This window comes from Cyclopterus lumpus, chromosome 7, assembly GCF_009769545.1.
Source record: "Cyclopterus lumpus isolate fCycLum1 chromosome 7, fCycLum1.pri, whole genome shotgun sequence".
NCBI lineage: Eukaryota > Metazoa > Chordata > Actinopteri > Perciformes > Cyclopteridae > Cyclopterus > Cyclopterus lumpus.
The window spans coordinates 21633587-21657609 of record NC_046972.1 but is presented as its reverse complement, the minus strand read 5'-3'; the positions used below and the strand labels follow the sequence as shown (position 1 = coordinate 21657609).

Sequence of the window (24023 nt, the reverse complement as noted above, 5' to 3'; positions counted from 1 at the left end):
CTACATGCTCCGTGAGGGTTTCTTTGTTATCTACACGTTGGCCTCGGCATTGGTCAGGTTAGAGGTCGGGCTGGTTGGGTTCGGGGGGTTCACGGGCGCCGTTGGGCTCACTGGGTTGGGTGGTGGGCTGGTCGGGCTAACAGTTGTAGCGGCGGGGTTAGCCGGACTGGCCGTGGTGGTGGTGGTGGTGGTGACGGTGATGTTGGTGGTAGGACTAGTTGCCTGGATCACTGGGCTAACGGCGCTAACAGCGCTAACGGCGCTAACGGCGCTAACGGCGGCGGTAGCAGTGGCGGCGACTGGATTAGCTGGCGGAGGAGCTTGGTTAGCGGGGGTCACGGGGCTGATGGCGATGACAGGAGCCGGGCTGGCGGGGTTGGCGGGCGCCGGGTTGGCGGGGCTAGCGGTATCTGCGGGGCTGGATAGTTTCGCCGCGTTGGTCTCCGCCTGCTGCTCGGGTCCGTTCTCCAGAGGTCGCCTGACGACCGCCGGAGGCCTAAGCATGATCCGAAGTCGCTGGGAGAGAAAACACAACGTATTAATTACACAAGAGAAAAAAGAGAAACACAACATATTAATTACACAAGAGGAACATTTTTATTTTTTTGTTGTGGTCGGAATAGCTTTAAGCTAGCAACGCAAGCTAGCAACAACAAACCCGACAGACAATTAAGTTGTATTTACCTCTTTGTACGTGCCCTTGAGTCCCAGATACATGTAGATCATGTATCCCGGTATGAGAATCATGGAGGACATCGCCATGAGCCAGCCCACTCCCTGACCCCAGGCCGGGAACACATAGTCTCCCATTTTGAGAGGCACCATTTGTATGGCGCTGAACAAGAACACCCCCTGTGGGAGACACGAGACGCTTTATGTATCCTGACACCACCGGCCACGGGCAGCAGCGCGGCCTCAGCCTGCCGTGGCTGCGGGCAGGTAATATTGACTTTATTTATTGTTTCATTTGTCGTGTCGTGACTTTAGATGTACGGTCGTATTAGCGCGAAGTACTCACGCCGACGATGAGCGGGGTGAACACGACCCAGCACATCTTCCACCATATACAGGGCCTGTAGCCAATCATCTCCTGGATGTTGTCGTAGAACTTGTCCACACCTGCGAGACAAAAAATGAATCCACGGTCAAAATATTCACATCCAATTTATTTCAATTTGCCGGCGGTCTCTATGCCGTGCACGACGATGAAGGACGGGCGAGGACCTGGAGGCTGAACCGCGGTGAAAGCTGCGCGAATCTCTTCAGACTGGGTGTGACGCTTCCTCTTAACCTTTGCATTTATCCCCCACGACTTTTTTTTTCACATATGTGATACTTCGCTGAATTCATTTGTTAAATTGTGAAGAAAGACCCCCCCCCCCCCCCCCCCCCCCCCAAAAAAAAAAGCAATTATTTTTTTCTTCCATCTTTTGCAATATTGCGTGAAAACATCGATGATACGCACCGTAGAACCAGGATATGGAGATGCATTCGAAGAAGACCAAGAACAGCAGACACATGCCACTGGCAGAGTAGTAGTCAAACAGCTTGAACACATAGATTCCACCCTGGGTACAGAAAGAAAAAGAAAAAAAAGTGTTTTTATAATACATCATAAAATGCTCCGGTACGTTATAGATGCGTTAATTTCACTTCTATCTTTTAATTGCATCTTCTTTTTTTTTTTTTCGACTCCAGCGCTCATTCGGCCGCCGCGTATACCTGCGTGATGTTTGAAAGTCCGATCACATACGACACCAGACAGACGACCGCGATGAAGATCTCTCGTCTGCCCCTGAGAACTTTGGGAAACTCGTCCACCAGCGCGGTGATGAAGCCTTCGACGGTGCAGAACTGAAAGAGACACGCGGGAGGGAGCATTTTAATATCCTACAAGTACACATTTAAAGCTCTGCGATTTTATATAATTTGCAAAATGTCTTCTTCGCCGAGGAAGTTTTTTTATGTTGCAAGTTTGACTGACTGATGCTGACAACTGGCAAAAGGCCCCGGGGACAGAAACACTAATGTTATCTTCTGAATGACCAAGCATTCGCTTCTTGGGGACCATTTTGGAAATAGCTTTTGATATGCAAAGGCCATGAACCCTATTTAGAACGGGGTTATAATTTAAGTCTTTTACTTTGAAGTGCTGGTGGTCGCACGCGGTGCATATAGCTGCATGTATTATTTTTTTCCTCGTCCTCTCTGGCCTTATTCGAACCCAAATCTACACGGACAGGGAGACCTGCGGGGCACGCGGAGGTGATAAAGCTACGTTAAAAAGACCCGACAGCTGATGTCAAAGCTCAGCCATATCTGTCCACAAGAAGCAAATTGCATGCTTATCACGCAGAGAGCAAAGGGGTGAGCTGCATGATATGCACCTTGCATTTAAATATTTAGGTCAGCCCATGAGCGGATCATCTCCAAGCCCCCTTACCTGGCTGTCTATCCCCAGCATGAGCAGCATGGAGAAGAACAGAATGGCCCAGAGAGGAGACACGGGCAACTGGGTTACAGCCTCCGGGTAGGCCAGGAAAGCTAAGCCAGGACCTGGAAGAAAATCATATTGCATCAGGGCATCTATTGTCATGGAACGCCACAGTTGTGACCGCAAAACGCACACGTTCACACAGAAGTGATGACGGAATGCAGTCGGTATCGATGACGGTGCGCTTTTCTACTACATGCGGAATATTTGTATTTTACCTGAAGCTGCCACGTCGGCGATGGGTCTCTTCGTCACGTGTGACATGAAGCCGACGATGGAGAAGATTACAAAGCCGGCAAACATGCTGGTGCACGAGTTGATGCAGCACACGATAATGGAGTCTCTGGGGACAGGAAATATAACATAGGCCTGTTGTCAAAGATTTTAAGTTGACTCGGTTTTCTTTTTTCCTTTCTGTATCAAGCTTCCAGGAGATCGTGAACTCCTTTTGATCATAAAGATGTTTGGCTAAATGTTTTTTTGTTTTTTTTGACGGACATAAACAGATCTCATTTGACGGATAATGAAACGTATCGTTCATTAATATACACGTAGAGCAGATATCTCCATTTTGAAACTTGCCCACAGAAAGAACGCAACTGTTTTTCTTTCTTTATGTAACTAGATTGTTTATGTGACCCAGAACCATGGGGCTGCCGGAGAAAAAACACTCAGGCTTCGCAATCATAGTCGTTGTTTTTCTTCATGTGGCACGCACACACCAACTTGCAAGAAACATCTCCTTGGATTATTATCATATTTTACGCCAGCATCTCACATTAAATAAGGCCATTTATTTAATAGAGGTGGATAAAATGTGCAATTTAATTTGCTGGCCATGTTCAGCTATCACAAGTCATTCTGATATATTAATAAATACAGCAGCATTCTCCATCTCTTTCTCATAGATTATCTCTATTTGTGAATCACCACCAAGTCTTACTTGTACACGTTGTTATTGAAAGGGTTATAGCTGCCCAGAGCTATAAGTGACCCCAATCCCAATCCGTAGGAAAAAAAGATCTGGGTAGCTGCATCCAGCCATACCTGACAAAAGGAACACAAGCATTTTAGCTGCATGATGCACGAGCTCCGCCCCCCCCCCCCCCCCCCCCCCCTCCAGGCATGCAGTGCGTAGACAGGAGTCACATGATCACATGTCATTACCTCCGATTCTTTGAGTTTCTGAAAGTCAGGGGTGATGTAGAACAGAATTCCATCTATCGCTCCAGGTAGAGTCACCCCGCGGATGAAGAGAATAAACAGCATGAAGTAGGGATACGTGGCTGAGAAGTAAACGACCTGTGAGACAAGCAGGGACACCGTTGAATCTCGAGCACATTTATGATGCATACAGAATTAGTATTGGCGAATTTAAAAAAAAAAAAAAGAATAATGTATATAAAGGTTTTCTAGATCAATTTTCTTGGGCCTCTCTCACACACACACACACACACACACACACACACAAACAAAACAGACCAAATATTCAGCAAAAGCAGCTTCACAGTGAATGGCTATGTGCATTTGTGACACTGTGCAAGCAAGTGTGTGGGGGGGTGTTGGGGGGTGTGTGTGTGTTTGTGACCAAAACTAATTTTATTCGCCATGGTCACGTGACAAGCTCGAAAATGTGGCCCCCACGAGGGAGAGGACCCCGAAAACCGGATTGTGGCGTATGGCTGCGTTGTTTGCTCCTCCTATCGCGGATCCACACTCGGCACATAGACGCCGTGTCGGGAGAATTGGAATTAGAGGAGCCGCCACGAGGCAGAAGAGGATTAGTGAACACGAAGCGTTTGATGTCTTCTCCTCTCACATAAAACAAAAAAAAAAGAAGCAATCTGGACAATGCTGACTGCGGTTTAAATGATTGATGAGGTCATATTAGACTGATTAATATTGCATCGCCGTCACGTGCTGTGCCCTGGTCATTTTGGAAGCACAAGAGGTCTTTGGATACCCCCCCCCCCCCCCCACCCCCCTCGCCCCCGAATCTGGCAAACGTCTTACCTTCCCCGTCCAGCCAACCCCTTTCCAGATACAGAAGTACACCAGGACCCAGGCGACGGCCAGTGTTATTGCCAGTGGCAGTCGAATCGTGCCCGGTTTTTCCAAGCCATCGGTCATTTCGTGCATGTTGCGCCTATAAGTGAGAGCGAGCGACAGTGAGACAGGGAAGCAGGGGGGGGGGGGGCATGCGGCAGAGGAGGCTGTCTTTCATGTATCTCGGGGTGGGGGTGGGGGGGGGGGGGTGGTTATGCATGCGGGATATACTTTAAAGCTCTGCTAGTTGTGAAAAGCACAGTCAATATCTTACTCCCAGAACTCCACCACTGAACTGGTGAGGTTGGTGGTGTCTGCGATGGAGTGGTTCGTGTAACATTTCTCTGTGTTCCACACGTTGTTACACGAGCTCCACGGAAGTTCCTGGAAAAAAAAAAAAAAAAAAAAAATGACAAGTGTTTTGTTGATTTTTTTTCCTAATTAATAAAATGCAAATATCACAGGGTGGAATTCCTAATGGGCTGATATATAAGAACCTTCACCCTCGTCTGGTGCCGTCTTGAGTGAGTGTGATACTTACAGTGGTGAAGGAGTTGTACAGGTAGTAAATGGCCCAAGAAATGATTACAATGTAGTAAATGTTAAGCCAGAAGGACAGGACCGCTGCGGCGAGGCCCACACCTATATCATAGAAAAATTAATTAGGCAGTGTAGTAAAAAATATCCTTGGATACGTGTGTTATGTGGCCTCCATGAACCCTAAATATTATATATATATATTTTTTAATTTATTTTTTGGGACAGGCCTGGTATCAAGACACAATTGTCTATAAATAAGTGAAAGTGAAGTGTATACCTTTAAACATAGGAGCCAGTTTCCACACACCAAGCCCTCCAATGGAGGTGTATTGACCAAGGGAGGTCTCCAGTAGGAACAAGGGCATCCCAGCAAATATGAGAGTCAAAAAATAGGGGATCAAGAAGGCTCCTGGATGGACAAAAAGTATAAATCGAGTTTTTTGCATTGAAAAAAAAAAGGCCAATGTTAAGTTAACCAAAACAATAATAAAAGAAACAGCACAATTAATCAAGCTTGTAAATGTATGCGATATTCATTCTCTGCATGTAATCGACACGGTCCATTAGGTTAGCTCGTGCACCGTGGACCTGAACGGTGCACCGTGGCATGTTTTTGTTTTTTTTTGTTTCCATAAATTAGCTGTGAAAATGATGTTTACCTCCACCGTTCTTTCCACAGAGATAAGGGAATCTCCACACGTTGCCCAGTCCAATTGCGTAACCCACACACGACAGGAGGAAATCAAACCTCCCTCCCCACGTTTCTCTTTCGGGCAGTCCTGGTGCCTGCTGCCCGCCGGCGGCGGCCTGCACCTCCAGGGACTCGGGCCTGTCGTTGTTCGTGGCCACCACGTCGTTCATTTCCGTGACCTGTCCCTCCGTCTTGGTGCCGTTCGTCGCCATGGCTCTGGCTCTGGCTCTGGCAGAGGTCCTGGCAGTGGAACGGGAGGCTTCAGCACCGGTCCACGTAGACAGCAGCTTCGTGGGTTTCTTTTTTTAAATTTTTTTTTTTTTTTAACACCTAACCTTTGGACCAAATGTCTGGAGATGGAGCCTGAGCACAGTCGCCGTTAACCTGGAATCGTGAATAGAGCATTTGGTCGGTTTTTTCCTTCTCTCTCTCTCTCTCTCTCTCTCTCTCTCTCTCTCTCTCTCTCTCTCTCTCTCTCTCTCTATCTCTCCATCTCTCTCTCTCAGGAGGCGGTGAATATGTGGTTACTTGAAATGCAAACACATTTTGCACTAATGCATTTACTCGGCGACAGGAATTCAACACACACTCGTTTACTGAATTATGCATTTTAAAAACGCTAAAGCAGCTCATGAACTGACAAAAAAACCCATATTCATTCATATCAGACTCAACAAACAACCCCCCTCAAAAAAAATACCCATCGACGGCAAAGTCATGCTGGACTTGCTCACCATAACTCAAACACATCAGACGGACAGATTGCGCGTAAATGAAACAGCAGCCACGAGCAGTTGAGCACGCGCACGAAAGCCTAAACAAAGTCTGTAAATAAATAAAAACAAATACACGAGAATCGACAATTTTGCTGACGAATAAACTTTAAGACACGTTACAGGATATCCACACCAAAAAAAAACATGCACTTCTAGCGCAAGACGCACCGTGGCAACAGCACCCTGTATGATAATTATGCATAATGAAGCGGAGTCCACACCAATTACCACCTGCAGGTTCTCCGAGCTGATTCTCCACACGCAGAATTGCAAGCGGCAGGAACACAGAGAGGATATATATCCAATAAATTGGAACACAAAACGCACAGTGGAGACAAAGGGATGTCCAATGCGTAAAAGCTTTACGCATCAGGCTGCACACACACACACACACACACAGACACACACACACACACACACACACACACACACACACACACACAGCCAAACCGTTCCATCCGATTAATCGGGGAACCGAAAAACGCGTTAACAAACGCCACATTTGCACCTCCACATTTGCGCCGTCCACGTTCGGAACTGGCGAACTGCAACACTTAATTCGGTATTTAATTGGCTGTACACCGTGTCGGTGCAGAGCTCATCGTGCAGCATTGACCCCCCCCCCCCCCCCCCCCCAGCAACGCACCGGCGGGCTCATTCACAATTTTTATTACACGCACCGCCGCTGCAAAGACTAATAATAAAGAATCATGCATTAGCCGGCTTTAAACGCGCGCGCACACACACGCACGCACGCACGCACGCACGCACGCACGCACACAGGCGGACGCAATCCTTCAGCACCGGGTTTACTCACAATGGATCTGTGATCCGCGCCGCCGCAAATCTCCAAACGAGGTATCCGTAGATTCCTCCCGCGGACCAAGTTGTAAACTCCCAAAATGTCTTGGAACACAAATAGGTGTTACTTCCATTAAAAGACTTAAAGGGGACCACGCAGCGTTAGAGATGTCCAAGCAGGAGCTGTCCAGCGGGGAACAGTGCTGAAGACCAGGAGGAGGAAGAGGAGGAGGAGGAGGAGGAGGAGGAGGAAGAGGAGGAGGAGGAGGAGGCTGAATCAACACGGGCAGCAGCCGCTTCGCCTTGTGCGACTGTCTAACATCAACAACCAGAGACTCAACTCCCATCTATACCGCCTCAATGTCATCTCAAAGTCGCCCCCCCCCCTCTCCTCCAACCCCCCCCCCCCCCCCCCTCCTCATCTTCCTCATCTATATAGGCTGACATCACTGACATGTTTTGTCTTTTAATTGAAAAATTAAATAACATTTCAAATTGTTTTCACCCCCCCCCCCCCCCCCCCCCAATTTTAATACACATCAATATTGAGGCGTTTTTTATTTTATTTTTTACCTCCCATTGCACATTTTTTCCAATTCATGAGAACGAGAACAATTCCCATTTCAAAGTTATGGATATTTGGTCAGTGGGCTTTACACGTCTTTTAATTCAGGTTGTTCCCCTCAAACACTTTAGGATCCAGGCTGCTCAAAATGCAATTATCTCTGCAGCCCAGCAACACAAAATACCCCCCCCCCCCCCCCCCCCCCCCAACCCTCATGACACATGCACACAAAAAGAGCACCCCCCCCCTCCCCTCAAGCAATGCTATCTACAGTCGAGGTGCAAAATGGAAACATATGAGGGGGGGGGGGGGGGGGGTAATATAAGCAGCATGAACGCGTATTATTAAAAATAGGCCAGTCAGCGACCGTCTGCAAATCTGGCAAATTGTGATAAAGGCATCAGGCCGTCAATAAAGGGCGTGAACATCGGGACCGGTTGTCCAACTCTCTGCCTCCTGTAATCGTCCAATGACCAATGAGATGAGAGCGACTCAACAATGAAAGAGAAGAAAATGAACCAAACTATAAAAGAAGAAAAAACGCGCCTAAATATGTGATAGAAGAAAAAAAAACACGCGGGAGGCTGGACTCCCCCCCCACACAGCTAATCAGCAACGATTGGATTGTTGTCTTCTTCTTCTTCTTCTTCTTTCTTTCTTTCTGTCTTTCTTTCTTTCTTTCTTTCTGTCTTTCTTTCTTTCTTTTTTTTTTGTTCATCCTCTCCAGAAACCAATCCGGAAAGTGAAAGAACAAGAACAACATCTTTGAAAAGGAGCAGCTCGTCAATTTGAAGGTAAGAGATTCACAGCATGTATAAATAGGCCCACTTGTTTGATTTCATATTTAGCGGAAGTCCCCCCCCACCCCTTTTTTTTCTTCTTTCCTGAACTGTGATGTCACGTTGGCGTCTACTTGTCGGTGCTTTCATGCTTGTTTTTTTTTTTTTTTATAAACGTGTGCTCCTCTCGCTGCATAATATCAGAAGATGAAGAAGCACTTTTTTCTTTTCTGTTCTTTATTTTCATGCCAGTGAGCCGAGGGGTGGAGGGGGGAGTGCACCGACTGCCGGCTGCAGGTGTAAAACTTCTGTCGGCATTCAGACTCCAGCGTGAATGTTCCTCCATCACCAGGAGGCTGAGAGGGCACCAGATGGCAAACCCAATGAGGGGTGAACTAACCTACTAAATGATACCACGTGAAATGCAGCATTTAAAAAAAAAAAAAAAATTAAAAAAACCCCATCTGGGTTTCGCCGTCCCCGCCGGACATGTGTGGGGGTGTGAAAAAAAGAAAAGAAAGGCACGACACATATTTCTACACCTGCTGATGGAGCACACGGGCATGTCCAAATGTGCTGGTGACATGTGTACGCTCAGCCAGCTGACCTCTTAACCCCTGCAGCTTCGGTTTGATTCGGCTCACATGGCCCATGTTCGCCCCCGCGTCTCTTAATTTCAGTGGGTGGCTAGTTTCCTCGGCTCCTTGTGAACACTGTGCGCGCTCCATTAGCCTGGGACACTTGTTCTTTCTTGTAATGGCTTTTAGAGACTGTAGATTGAGTCTCGCTGCCCCTCTTTACGGGGCCCATTGGCTGTAAAATCATCTTAATGCTAGGGGGGGGGGGGGGAGCTTTATCCCCCCTTTTCCCGCATTTAGTTTGGTTTTATTTGGACCCAATTGTGATTATTGTATTTTAAATGTACATTATTCGATGAAATAAAATAACGCATTATTACCAAAATATGTTGAGAAATTAAAATAAATAGAAAAGTAACTTAAATGCCAAATTAATAGATGAAAAACACAACATATCAATATAATATAAATATAATATTTTTTTTAATATTTTTTTTTGAATGCACGAATGTAGCAAAAGTTCAAATGTCTTCATGCGTCTCGAGCTCGTGTGACAGGCCGCTGTGAGGATCCGCCCTCCATTTTCTCCCTTGAAATCGTGGCTTTTTAACCGCTCTCTCTGTCTCTCTCTCTCTCTCTCTCTCTCTCTCTCTCTCTTCAGCCGGCCTTTTTTTTTTTTACGAGGACTCATATTTCTCAAACGCCAGTCTGCGATTTTGAGGGCCGCAAAAAAAAAAAGAAGAAACTGATTAGCATGATGATTAGTCATTAGTATGCTAATCGTAAGCATTTCACATATTTTATTCATATTGTCGCCGACTTGTTTTCCTCCGTCTCTGCAGAAATTGTGCACGCTCCCCAGTTTTTTTTATTTTCATTGTAAACACGAGAAGTCAATCTGCTGACTGCTGACAAGCGACAGTGGGAATGATGATTCACGTGTCAGGCATCTTAACATAATGTCCCTCATGTCACTCATATTCATGGGCGGTAGATCAATTGATTTTTTTTTAGGTAAATACTGCTTCAACACACTGTTCAGGACCAATCTGGTTGCTGAAAAGCTGCTTTACGCAAAAACACACTTCACAAACACAAGGAAATCAACAGTAAATATTTACAAAACCCCTTGTTTTGAAGCCGAGGCACTTCGAAATAAAAATATGCCTTTTTATTTTTGAGGTAATCCCACAAAGAGTTATCCCGTCAGAAGCCTCTGTTGCTGTGCGCTCTCTGTGTCCATAACCCCGTTGTGCATTGTTCAAGACTCGTAGCCACGCCGTCGTACGCAAAGTAACGCGTAACCGCATAACCGCCGGCCTAATATCTCTCTACATGAAGCACAAATGTTATTTTGGCCCAGGGATTTGATGATTGATGAAATTCACCTCACGCTTTCCCAGCACGGAGACACCTGAGAGCGTTGCTGCATCGTCTCCCCCCACGAAAGACGATGCAGGAATCACTCCCAGGCTCCTGTTTGTCTGCGGTGCTTCTTGAGCGTAGCATTTGTTTAGCATGACCTAAATTTGCTGTGAAGTGAGTGCCTCAGCAGCTCAGTCTCGCCTTCTCTCTTCCTCTCCCGGCCTCTTTGTATACCCCCTTGTTCTCTCTATCTCTCTCACAAACACACCATTTAAAAACTAGCTGAGAGGACAGATTTTGTTTTTTTTTAACAAAAGGATAATAAACAGATATTATTTACATGCGTATTGAAGTATTGTGGGATGCAGGAATCAGTGAGGTGGGCCCGGCCAATGATATTTCAGGAATAGCGAGTGAATCATCGACCACATTGTGGTGGCGCATGCTCAGTTTCTCTCCTCGGGTGTTTTATTATTTTTTTTTTTTTTTACCTTCCTGGAGGGATCAACTATGCAAAGAAGTTAAATCCCACAGCTGCAAAAAGACTAGCTGTCGGGATTGAGTTCTGTAGCATTTTAGCCTCTCGTTCAAGAAGAAATGCCGTTTGCACAAATCCGTGGAATCAGACGGCCGTGCTTTAGGAGGCATTCGGGTTGCCGTGCGGCTGCAGGTTTAACACGTTAGCCGTCGACACGTCGGCGTGCACCGGGCGGGACGAGGGAACCGGTACCCGTGTTGATCTGTTGACAGCCCCCCACCATGTGTGTGACAGCCAGCACACGGTGTGGATTTAGAAAACATCTGACCTCCGTGATAACCAGTATGGGGGCACTAAATCGCTTCAAATTTTGTACATGTGTTGCTAGGCAACAGCATAATCGGTCTCCGTCTCTACTCCCTCCTTGTATGGCTCTCTACTGGGATTGCTGTGCTGCTATCATTGAAAATGGTTAATTAACTTCTACAAAAAGTCCATTAATGGAGCAGATTAGGCTTCTGAGGGTTAAAAGCACATCTAGGCTGCGCAGGAATATACGCCGGCATATGAATGCGTGTCAAAGACTAAAAGGGCCTTTTGAAATGAATTACCCACGAGGAACCATGCGTGGCTGTATTCTAGCAATAACAGCTTCAATGGCTTTTGTAAACAATGTAATCTGTTGTGTTTGATTCTCAAAATTAGAAGGGAAAAGAAAAACACAATTTAATGCATTTACATTCTGATACAATGTGTGTTAAAAGCATTGTCACACTTATTGACCAGATGTATAGTCTGTGTGTGTGTGTGTGTGTGTGTGTGTGTGTGTTTGTGCAAACACAACACACACAAATGTAGCATCTCTTTATGTAAAGTTGGAATATGACACGTTACTGGACTGATGTTGACCTTTTTACTTGGTATTTCCTCACAATAACATTTTTAAAAAGAGCTTTTAAATTAAAGAAAAAAGAAGGGAAAAAATAAAGAAATATAATCAGTGGAAATATAGATATTATGTATGTATTATACGTGTGTGTGTATATATATATATATATATATATAATACATTATTGTAAAAAAAAAAGCAACGTAAACGGGTAAAGCAATAACGGTTTCAAACACATAATGAAATTGCATTGAAATCGGTGCGTTTTGGATGCAGGTGCACGCTGTTAGAGTTCTCAGTTTTTTCTCTCAAGGTGTTGGGGGGGGGCGATCCACAGGGAGGGGGCGGCAATGTAGACCCTCGGTGCAGGAGGTCAGGCAGGTGGGAGGGGGCTCGGCCCTGGAGGGCTTTGTAGAACATATTGCTCTGAAATGGTGTTTTAAAAAACTGCTCTCGTCATGAAGAGGAGACATTCAAAACTCGTCCTTGGATGTGGATGATTGTTTGGTATATTTCTAAATCCGTAATAGCTAGCTGCTCTTGAACAAATAATTAATGTTAAAATGTGTATTAAAGGCTATTTGGTCTTCAGTTTGAAATGATAATCTTTGAATCTCCACCTCCAATGTGCGTTGATAAAATGCTTGAGTAAATCTCAGCATATCAAAGGCACGGTCTCAGATAATACCGATAATTATATTATATATTTAATTGACTCTGGAGAGTTGCATTTCAGCTGCCGTCATTATTTCCTCATCAAAACCAGAGCTAATAGATGGCGAATATAAATAATGGGATTAAAGCAACTTCTTCACAAATAAATGACCAACACGCGATAACCATTTCGGATAATTTGTGAGGGAATTTGATTAATTATAATATCACTGAGTGTTATTTGAAGTGAGACAGAGATGGCACACACACACACACACACACACACACACACACACACACACACACACACAGACACATAATGGTTAGCCATATAGGAAGGATTACATTCCTAAAATTACTGGCTATGAACTGGCAATAATGTAATGTTTAACAGCCCATTCTGCAGATTTGAAGGCAGTTTTTAAGTAGTGAGAAAACAGCTGGTCTAACACACTTCTGGCTTGGTTGTAATTCACAACAAACAAGTTAATTTTCGGCAATATTTCTATTAGATTTGGCCAACCCGGTTTCACTTCCAACTGGTCAAATAATGACGCCTTTAAATAATGTGACTGTAAACCCAACGGAGGGCATTTTGAGACGCTCAGAGCAACTGAAAGGTAGGAAGAGGAGGAAGAGGAGGAGGAGGAGGAGGAGGAGGAGGAGGAGGAGGAGGATGGATCAAAACAAACACAGGACTTTCATCCAGGAGAACCGTGTGAAACAAAAAAAAAACAACGTTGACAATTTGGTCACGTGAGTCGTTGTTGATTACGCTCGTTTCCTAAACCGACCCGAGTGGTTTTGTTGAGTAAACTTAACTTCCTGTGTCGACGGAAGTTTTATTTTGAAAATACACTCAAACTGCAAAACTGCAAAACACCTTTAAGTGCCTTCCCGAGTTTTTGAGATGCATGTGTTGATTTTGGCATCACCGGTCGCACTCCGGTCTCGTGTTACTGTGGAAAAAACTGGCTCATCAAGTATTGCACACCTGAGAAATCCTCACAGTAAAAGCTGACACTAAAACGTCTGCATGGTGGGGGGGGGGGGGGTCCATCATCAGCTTCACCAGAAACGGAGCTCTTTAAAACGCGAGCTTTGACAGGAGAAGCCTGCAATCCTCTCTCACCACGCTGCCCCTGCTAATCCTTCCCCATTCAACCACGTCACTATGGAAACTGACTGGATGTCTCACCCTTGCTGCCTAACTTGTGCCACGCCGCCCGATCACCGTTGCACGACGCGCCACATGTCACCCACGCCGGCACGTCATTGGCTGTTAGCGGCCGCCCTGTTGATGCAGAACCACTGGGTTAATGTGCTTTAAGATGCGGAAAAGACCGCTCCAGAGGAGACAATCGCTGTAGCTTAAGCTCAAAGCTGTGCAGGAGGAAGCGTTTCAGCCTTTTTTTTCTTTTTTTTTTAAAGGACAAACTTAGCTGTATGGCGACGGAGCCTCTGAGGAGGTGGACGGGGCCACATTTTCATATTCCTGCGCCCGCTCTACCTATTTCATTTATTTTCATTTCCTCTGGCAAAATTGCAGGAGAACATTTGTCACGGTTTTAAAAGGTTTATCGGCTTCAAAGCGGAGGGGAGCCGGTCGTCCAACCCATCGGTGAGACCACACAATCCTCCCAGCACTGACAAGAATGGGTTAGAGCGCGTGGACAGAATTCGCCAGCTAAGCTCCCAATTCGGAGCTTTAACGTAAAAAAAAATAATTAGCATTTGCCGTCGACGTCGAGTTTTAATCCGTCCCCGAACCACTTCTTCAACCCCCTTCAACATTTTGGAGGAGAGCTTCAGTAATCGCTAATTACAGGGAATAAAATGGTTGTAATCGCTGGCAGCATCAGCCTGGTCAGTGCTAACACTGGTAGCCCGAGATAAGCCGGAATCAGCTGGAGGACAGGGCTCACGGGTAAACACAACCTGAACACGTATACGTGAATATGAAGCCGCATGCTACATGCATCTCGAGTATAGTCTAAGCCTGCGGAAATAAACCAGGAAAGCAAACTTATCCAGTAAAGTGTTTATTATGAAGTTTCGACACCACAGAAAGAATGTAACGTTAGGTTTAGGCCACAAAACCAATTAGTTGTAGGTTTCACAACGTAAACGCATACTGTGGCTAAACTTACGCTTCAAGAGAAACTGAATTTTTCCCGGATTACGAGTGCAGTTTTAACCAATTGTCAAAAATGATTTGACTTAAATGACAACAATAATGTGAACTAAACAAAAATGCAACAAAATTGCAAAATAATTTAATAGTAAACTAACATACATTTGTATACAGTACATGTTGCTCTCCACTAACATAGTTTTGGTTATAGATCCTTTAGATATCTACTTACAGCAATGTTTTTATTAATTAATCAATCAATTCCCTTCTTTACAATGTTTAAAACATGTTCTATGTTATTACAACTTACTGCAGCTCATAGTCGAGTCTTCAAACAGCTTTTCCCACGTTTTTGGGATTTTTACTGGATAACTGACTTGAAGTTTCAACCCTGTAACAATCATAATAATCTTATTTACAAAACAAACAATAAGATCTGATGTAAATCAAGTTGTTGTATATACTTTTAAATTGGTATTATAGACATTTACCTAAAAAAGTCTTATATCAAATATTATGTATAGAGTTGGATGACAAATATGTTTATCACAACAAAGAAAAAGAAACATTAAGTCATATGTTGTCTGTTTATGACTTCCCCAGAAGGAATTGCCCTTAGTGTAACACATCTGCAAATAGTTAACTGTGAAATAAATAAATGATGTCCTTGATTATTGATTCATTAGTAATTTGTTTCCTACAAATTCTCATGTCGCAGGGCAACAATCAATTCCATCATTTATGAGCGTGCGTCATGGCAACTCTCATGTCGTGTTGATTCTGTCCCAGGAGAGAAAATAACATCTGGACTGACGTGTTTGGCCAACACTTCTTTTTAATCACCATTTTTAGGAAATTTAAACATAAAATGCAAGATCAAGCTTTCAATGGTCGGAGACGCGCATTTCTATTGCATTTATTCAGCTTTCAATATGTCAAATTATGTAAACATTTCTACGTAATTTCCAAAGACAACATCCGTGAAGATGTAGCTGATCATATTAAATTATTGACACACTGATCACTGGATTATTTAGTATTTATGAGCACTGTAACTGGCATCACCAGTTGTGGTTTATCTGCTATACGGCTGCTGTCTGCAAGCACAATAAAAGATTGCATCATTATTTAAGGACACTTGATAAATCCGGGACTAAAGAGTCTCGTACATTTAAATTCTTCTCATTTTTAGTATTTTGCTCATTTGATGTGGATATGCTAAATAATTTCCCAAGGCCACAATAACATTTCTCTCCACAAATATAATACGAAATACAGGGAAAATTACAACGTATAGGAAACACTCAAAGGAAACCTACGATGCCTTTTTATAATACATAAACACTGCAGGGGAGGAGCAGGTCTCTACTTTTCTCAATTGTAGAACAATCCTCCACCCTTGCAGGCACATACAGCGGAGTATCATCGGCGTAATGGTGGATATCAATTCCAGCATTACATCCAAAAGCCCTTTTCACTGAAGAAACAATAGTGCTGCAGGGATGATGTATTTTTGTAGGCCAAACCTAGACGTTAGCATTGCGTCGGGTCCCCTCGACAAAAAGCCAATGGGAGTTTTGCATTTGGATTGAGAACAGACCCTCGCTAGTCTTATTAGTAACGCCTGTTACAGGTCAAAATGCCTGCCGTGAGAAAGGCCAACAGCAGAAGTATATTGTGAGAAAAACAGAAGCCCAAGAACAGATCCCTGGGGTACTCCATTTTTCATATTAGAAAGTGTTGATATAGTAAGAAGCACACTGTGCTCATTCACAGAAGTAAGACTAGAAAATTGATTTTCCAGTAGGTCGTAGGCACAAAGTGAGGTAATCTCACATCCCTACTTTTCACAGTTTTTTGACTTTCCAACAATAAATGTTAAGTAATCCATCCATGTCCATGAGGCTGCTGCAATTACATTATAAGTCAAATGGACAATCAATGTGTCAATATTTGAGTGACAAAGGACTGTGTGTAGTAGGTGCATTTGGAAGCTGATGGAGTCAAATATGAAGAAAACAAACCAACAACAAATATTGAGAAATTCTCAATTCTTGAGAGTAAATTCACATTATTATTTTATTTAAAACAATTCTGTAGTGAGAGCATAAGACGATCTTTTGCAAGGCTTTGACTAGATCCTCATGTGAAGGATTTCATATCAAAGCTATCATATGCCAATTTCTTTTGCCAATTCAACATAACAAAGCACTGTTTCAATAACAAATCCCAAACTTGTTGAATTTGTCACCCTTCAGCCTCCACAAGGGGAGACCCACGATGTACCAGCGGCTGCTATAGTTTTATCACTTATTTCCTCCAGGAACTCCCATGTCTCCCTGTGGCACAGTAAACAAAGTAAACCACATTTTTATTATAAGAGCATTGGATTTACCGCAGGCATTAACCAGTGGCGCACTGGAAAATGTATTTAAAATTGCCTAATTAATCAGTGTGGCGTGTGTTTTAGGACATGTGCTTTCCCACTGGGGGGCATTACAGAGTTTCAGGCTTTTTGGACGTTTCTCAGCATCTATTTTCTCTTTGCATTAAAACTCTTTTTCTCTTTTTCTTCCAACAGATTATTAAATATTTGACTGTTCTTAAAATCTATTTTTAACCGTGCTTCTTAGAATGTAAATTGTGACTTATTTAGTGTTTCTTTTTTTGTCTCCTTGTGCATCATATTTTTGTGGTCGCCAATTAGAGCACAACAGTGTTGGTGCCTTTGCACATAAATGCCAATGCATTAGCACCCAGATGCATCAAAAATTGACCCTTTGATTTCCAGTGTATTTTTCTTTTTGGTATGTAGTGAAATTCTGCTATTTATCCTTCTGCACTGTTGGGATAAAGAACGTAAATTGCCATTTGCTTTCTGAGCGAAGCTGCGGAGACGTGATAATACGTCGCCGCCGCTGTCCGACATGTGAGGACGAATCCGGGGGTTGTGATTGCGTGCCACATGCCTGATGGTGTATGTGATGGAATACATATATCCACATCTAGAGATGGCAGATGAGCTTGTATAACGAACTGTGTGTGTGTGTGTGTGTGTGTGTGTGTGTGTGTGTGTGTGTGTGTGTGTGTGTGTGTGTGTGTGTGTGATGCAACACCTCCGATGTATCCATCCCCATGAATTGGGACAGATGCATGAGCAAGAGCTGAAGTCATTTAATTTAGTTGTTGGCATTGGCATCAGGAAACACTGACCTTTCGTTGGTTCCTTGAGGCCAATGAGTGAGTCACATGACAGCCGGATATTTACAGTGCCTCCTGTCACTGGCCTTGTCAAATCACAGCACACTTCACTGAAGCCTCGTAAGCCCCGGGCTGGACTTCAGCTACACAGACGGATGCAAAGGTGTTTTTTTGTGTTTTTTTTCTCCTCCTCTTTTGGCCGGAGTGTATACTGCAACCCTGAATAATGTGGAGGAACAGGAGAGCATTAGTGCATGTTTGTTGGTAGGAGAGAGAGAGTGAGACATACAAATGGAGACACAGACTGTCTGGAGGACAAAATGAATTTCAGGCCAATTTATCTTGTGAATGAGCCTCCGGAGGGCATTCATCCACAGACAGTGCCACGAATTGTGTAACAAATAAAAACTGTACTTCTGGACCCACATCTCACCGCGGGTGGAATCGTCCCAATTTGTTTTTTCTCTTCGTAGTTTGACTTGTGAGATTAAACACGCAACGCATGCACTGATGCATGAAGGCACCAACCAAGGACTCCACTACTCTTTAGCACTTTGGATCTTAGCTTGTAGCAGATCTCACAGTCGGACATGTTTCTTCTTGCTGCACAAGGTTGAGCTCGTTGGCAGTTTTGCATGTTGGTTGCATTGACTGTATATAACCAGTGATTGTTTTCACCGTGCGTCGCCTATTGTGTAAAGATCCAAATCTTTGCCGTCCATGTCTTGGCTTTTTGCGACCATGAAGTGTCGAGAGGGTGAAGCTATGAACATCACGCTGTATTGAAGAAGACTTGAAACTAGAGATTGAGACCATAAACTCGTGTTTACAGTGTTTACTGAGGGAATAAATCAAGAGAGAAGTAGAGTCATTTATATAGACTTCTATACAACCAGAGGAGTCGCCCCCTGGTGGTCAGGAGAGAGAATGCAGCTTTAACACATGAAGCATAGACTTCTATACAACCAGAGGAGTCGCCCCCTGGTGGTCAGGAGAGAGAATGCAGCTTTAACACATGAAGCATAGACTTCTATACAACCAGAGGAGTCACCCCCTGGTGGTCAGTAGAGAGAATGCAGCTTTAACACATGAAGCATAGACTTCTATACAACCAGAGGAGTCGCCCCCTGGTGGTCAGTAGAGAGAATGCAGCTTTAACACATGAAGCATAGACTTCTATACAACCAGAGGAGTCGCCCCCTGGTGGTCAGTAGAGAAAATGCAGCTTTTAACACATGAAGCAGACTTCTATACAACCAGAGGAGTCACCCCCTGATGGCTATGAGAAAGAATGCAGTTTTAAGGCTCTTCTGCAGCGGTTTCACCTGTCAGTCCCGGAGGTTGCCGTCTGGTCGGTCACCCCAAAGGGCAGCACATTAAGGAGACAATTAAGCAAGGTATAGCTTTATATTGATTTCCTTTCCTTACCAAATTGCCAAAGCCAAAATAGAATTACTAATGACATTGGAATGGGTCACTTTCCTCCTTTGCATTTCCATTTCACGATGTAGGCCGGTGGGGGACTCAAGCTCCCTAAGGTGGCGGCGTGCAGAACGTTTTCTATCACGTATGGCAGCGTATATATGGCACTGCATACAGTTTTCTCCATCTAAGTTTTTCCCATTAGTGCACTGCGTCTTGTTTCCTCCTCTGGAAGGGCAACCCAGAGGGAACATAATCGATACCGTAGGGCCTTCCATGAGGGCACTTTTCCTGCGTTTCTTTCGCACATGATGGCACCATTGTGACATTGTGTTCAGCTTTAATGCTGACAGTCTATTCAGGGCTCAAACGGTATCCCAGTTACAGAGCCATTTCAAAACATTTCTCTTGGACAGGACACACAGCACAGATCAGCGCTGGCCGACGGCAAATACCAGGACAGAAATACAGTAGCCCTGCTTATGAAAACAAGAGTCTACAGACATGCCACAGTCATTCTGTCAGGCTGTACTGTACAAAGGCACAGTGACGCTTGCAAGTCCAATTTTAAAGGCGGCATGCTAACACGCTCTCGGTGAAAACTTTGATCTTCTGGTGGCAATAGAGGAAAAAAGTGAGAGGGCCAATAGAACCACATCCTCTGGGAAACAGGCATATCTGTACTACATTTCATGGCAACCCATCCAATCGTGGTGGCGCTAGAGGGAAAGTCAGAGGACCAAAGTCAGAGTGGCGATGGCTAAAAACACAGGATAACATTTGACAGGCGTTTTTTTGTGTTTTTTTTAGGTTACGTACGTGTTTGCATTTGGAAAAACAGATTTCAGCAGAAGTTCGTATAACGGTACATTAATTAGTGCGATTCTGTGATTGAAGGAATACGGCGCATAATTAGTTAATCTAGACACCGATATGCTGGCGTGGTAAAACGCACTCCATTCAACCTCTTTGACAAAACGCCGACGTGTGCAGGTCAATTGGCTCGAAGTCGTTGAACAAGACACTTCATGCAATCTTTCTAAAAAAAAAAACTACATTTAGCAGCGGTTGACTCGCGGCGGTGTGCGTACCGATGGCGTACCGGTAGCCGTTTGCGTTGTTTAGCCGAAACACTTTTGTCCAAAACAACAATAAAAGTGATCCGCAGAGCAATTTGCTGCAGCGGAATGAAAGATTAGCCTCGGACGGACACAGACGTGCACACTCACTCACTCACGTGCACACATACGCATGATCTTCCTGGCGGAGATGATTACTTTGTACTTTGCCATGCTTTTTTTTCCAATAGGGGACTTAACAGACCCTTCATTGAGTGTATATTTAATGTATTCATTGGTGAAGGACCATTTACAATAATATTGTTGATATTTACTGTATTGTGTTTTATTACTGCTATGAAAGCCAATGATTTTCATTGCTATTCTACGTTAAAAGAAATTCCAGAAGCGATGTACCATTCGTCTCAGTACGGTAATGGAAAAGTTAGGTGATAACCGTTGGAATCGTGACCTGCTTTCTCTCAATGTACAAACTTTTTTTTAAAATGTAGTATTGCTGAAGTTATGCCGCTGTTCGTTTTACTTAGGAATGTCTGAAACATTGTCAGAGACCCCGAGGGCCTGCGGATCCCATTTCAGAGAGCTGCTATTTGAAGGGAAGAGGAGAAGGCAGTGACAAATCCCAAATGTGTGTGTGTGTGTGTGTGTGTGTGTGTGTGTGTGTGTGTGTGTGTGTGTGCGCGGCGCAGGGAGAATTTGTACTCTTGTCACAGGCTACATGGCTTAGAAATTCAAGTTACTGTATTAAAATATTGTACTGGCTCCATACGTTCCATTTAGTTAACATTGGCTTTGCATCCTCGGTGTCTGGGGTCTGATTTATACTCATTTGATGTGGGTGACAAAATGCAGAAATGACCACAAAGCGTTCTTATTTCCCCCAAATAAGGGTGGAATATGTCTATTTTGACCAAATTCATTCACAGAGAAATGTCCAAATGTGTTATCCTGCATCGTGACGGTACTTCTATTTAGGGTCAATACCCCAAAAAACAATTACGGAATATCAAGGTGATAAAACGATGTTGGATATATATTTCCCAAACAGAACATACATTTTTTGTTGTTGTTGTAATAATACACATTTACAGGTGGAGCTTTATTTTACTCATGAACTTTATATACAGTATTTTGTATTGTGTATAATTCTGCATATAAGACCTGTATTTTTCTTTGTTTATGAATATATCACCCTTAACAGAAACGCAGTGATTATTTGAGTAGCCATGTTTACAGAAACATAGTTTCCAGTAACTAGTATAGTATTAGTTACTGGGTCAAAATAGAAAGTTTTCCTCTTTCACATGACACATCCACCATTAATCTCTTCTCCAACGTGTTTCGAGGATAAATCTCGAGACAGAATCTGGACCGCTTATTATTTCACACATTTCCTCTCTTGCTCGAAGGGGAACTTCTTCCCCCGGATCTCTTAGAGGACATCTTTTTTATGGGTGTCTCATACACCCATAAAAAGGGGGGGGGGGGGGGTATGAAGAATGGGTGGTAGGCGACTTGGTGGTCCAGTGGACTGGAAAACGCTGGCCCCCGGCAGAGTGCGGGGGGGGGGGGGGGGGGGGGGGGGGGGGGGGTATGTGGCCACTGGCTCATTAGAGCTCTGATGTGAGGAGCCGAGTGCTTCGCCCTGCAACAACAAAAAAGAAGAGTCCCAGAAAGAAAACCACTGAGCGCAGTGAAGCGCAGAGAAGACGACCCCCCCCCCCCCCCCCCCCCCCCCCCCGTCTCCGGAAGATAAATCCCTTCAATTTGGGTTAGACATTGTCACCGATCGGAGGCCTCTCTGATAAAAGCACTCACTGGACGGAGGTAGAAGATGCTTTCAAACACAACAACAACAACAACAACAACAACAACGACGACAAAAACGAAACACAGTCTCATGCAGAGCATTCGCAGCCTGCTGCAACAGGAGCTGCTGACAGGTTGGTCATCAATGAAAGGAGGGCAGAGAGGAATGGATGGAGAGAGAGAGAGAGAGAGAGAGAGAGAGAGAGAGAGACTGACAGGCTCAGCTCCCCCTCCGCGTCCTCCGCCTCCACGGAGGTGAGGAGGACCTCCTGTGCAGCTGCACGTCAACCCAATCATTACATCACGCCAGTATTTAAATCGACCACGATGTATGTGCATAGTGGTCGATCTTCACGAGCATTGCCGGCGTGAGATGTTCCGCCTCGGGCTTTTTTTTTTTTTTTGACACGTTTTATAATCTGTAACGTTTTCTGCATGCAGAAGATTTTTTTCCTGGTTGAAGGTGGAAATCCAGCTTTTCAAATAACAACAAGCCGTGTCAAGATAAATTATTATTATGTCAAGCGCAATGTCACATAACCTGGTGGGAAAGCATGTGTGCGTTGCATGATATGTGGACTTGTGGGTTTTAGTAAATGTGCATGAATGGAGCGCAAGCAAACATTGTTAACCCTATTTGTGAACCCCCCCCCCCCCCCCCCCCCATATGTTCAAGAGATTTCCATATGAGCATGTGTACGCGCATTAGAGGCAATGAAGAGAAAAATAAAACAGTCGCTCTGAGGACAAAATGTGGTGGCAGGGAGGAAGAGAGGGAGGTGGAGTTGGGATGGGGGGGGGGGGGGGAAATAGCCCCGTTCATCTCCTCTCATTTTCTGCCCGCTTCCACCAAGCAGAGTTTCTATGGCAACCCCTCAAAAAGCGGTGTGCGGGTTGAATTGTGTGTTTGAGATGCGCCGTCTGATTGCGCCGCGTGGAGCAGACGGCAGCCTCGCGCGCCGGTGTAAAGAGGAAATTGATGGAGAGCTCCAATAAAACGGCACAGCTATACATATGCTTTCTTTTCGGTGCGTGTGCCAGCCTTTTGGTGTGTGTGTGGGAGGGGGACGGGGGGGACGGGGGGGACGGGGGGGGCGTGTGCGTGTGTGCACGCTGGTGGAAGCTTTACATTAGATTCTAGTGCCCCCTGCAGAGAGCGTGCTCATCGCTCCTGGCATCCACCAGACTGCACGCGGCTCTCCAAAATGAATCTGTCTGGCCGACCATGTGGACTCATCAGTGTGCGTTGGGTTTCTGCCGATGGAGCCGGTGCCATTGATGACGTTTCATTTCCTTTTTTCAGTGTGTTTCTCAGTTACGTTTTTTTTTGGACAAACGGTCGATGGAGAGTGCACACAACCCCCCCCCCCCCCCCCCCCCCCCCCCCCCTCCTCCTCCTCCTCCTCCTCCTCACCTGTCTATTTCCACAGAGGCTCCACCTTTTGCATGTAACTGATGTGCACCGACGTGAGGTCTTTGTCAGGAGATCTGTGTAAGAGTATAGGACATGTTGTTCAGTGTGAGCTCCTTCTCTCTCTCTCTCTCCTTCTCTCTCTCTCTCTCTCTCTCCCTCTCTCTCTCTGAGTGGCTGCATGATGCTTGTAAGCTGTGCCAGTCCCCATTAGCATCCCATTATAAACCAGCATGATCACTCGTCATTTAGAATGCCTGCCACAGCGTGTGCGCCTGTGCGCGCGCGTGTGTGTCAGAGCTTTTTTTGTG

General features: G+C 44.8%; 1 protein-coding gene across 1 annotated transcript; it reads right to left on the bottom strand.

Moving 5' to 3' along the window:
* Nucleotides 1–30: 30 nt before the first annotated feature.
* On the bottom strand, nucleotides 31–5983 carry slc6a1a (solute carrier family 6 member 1a). Its single transcript, XM_034537911.1, has 14 exons — nucleotides 5740–5983; nucleotides 5358–5489; nucleotides 5082–5182; nucleotides 4815–4924; nucleotides 4508–4640; nucleotides 3662–3796; nucleotides 3438–3541; nucleotides 2713–2837; nucleotides 2444–2556; nucleotides 1723–1854; nucleotides 1466–1568; nucleotides 1019–1119; nucleotides 685–852; nucleotides 31–516 (listed from the first exon to the last, which is right to left on the bottom strand). Exons 1-14 carry the CDS (start codon nucleotides 5981–5983, stop codon nucleotides 31–33), a joined length of 2187 nt encoding a protein of 728 aa, XP_034393802.1.
* Nucleotides 5984–24023: the final 18040 nt, after the last annotated feature.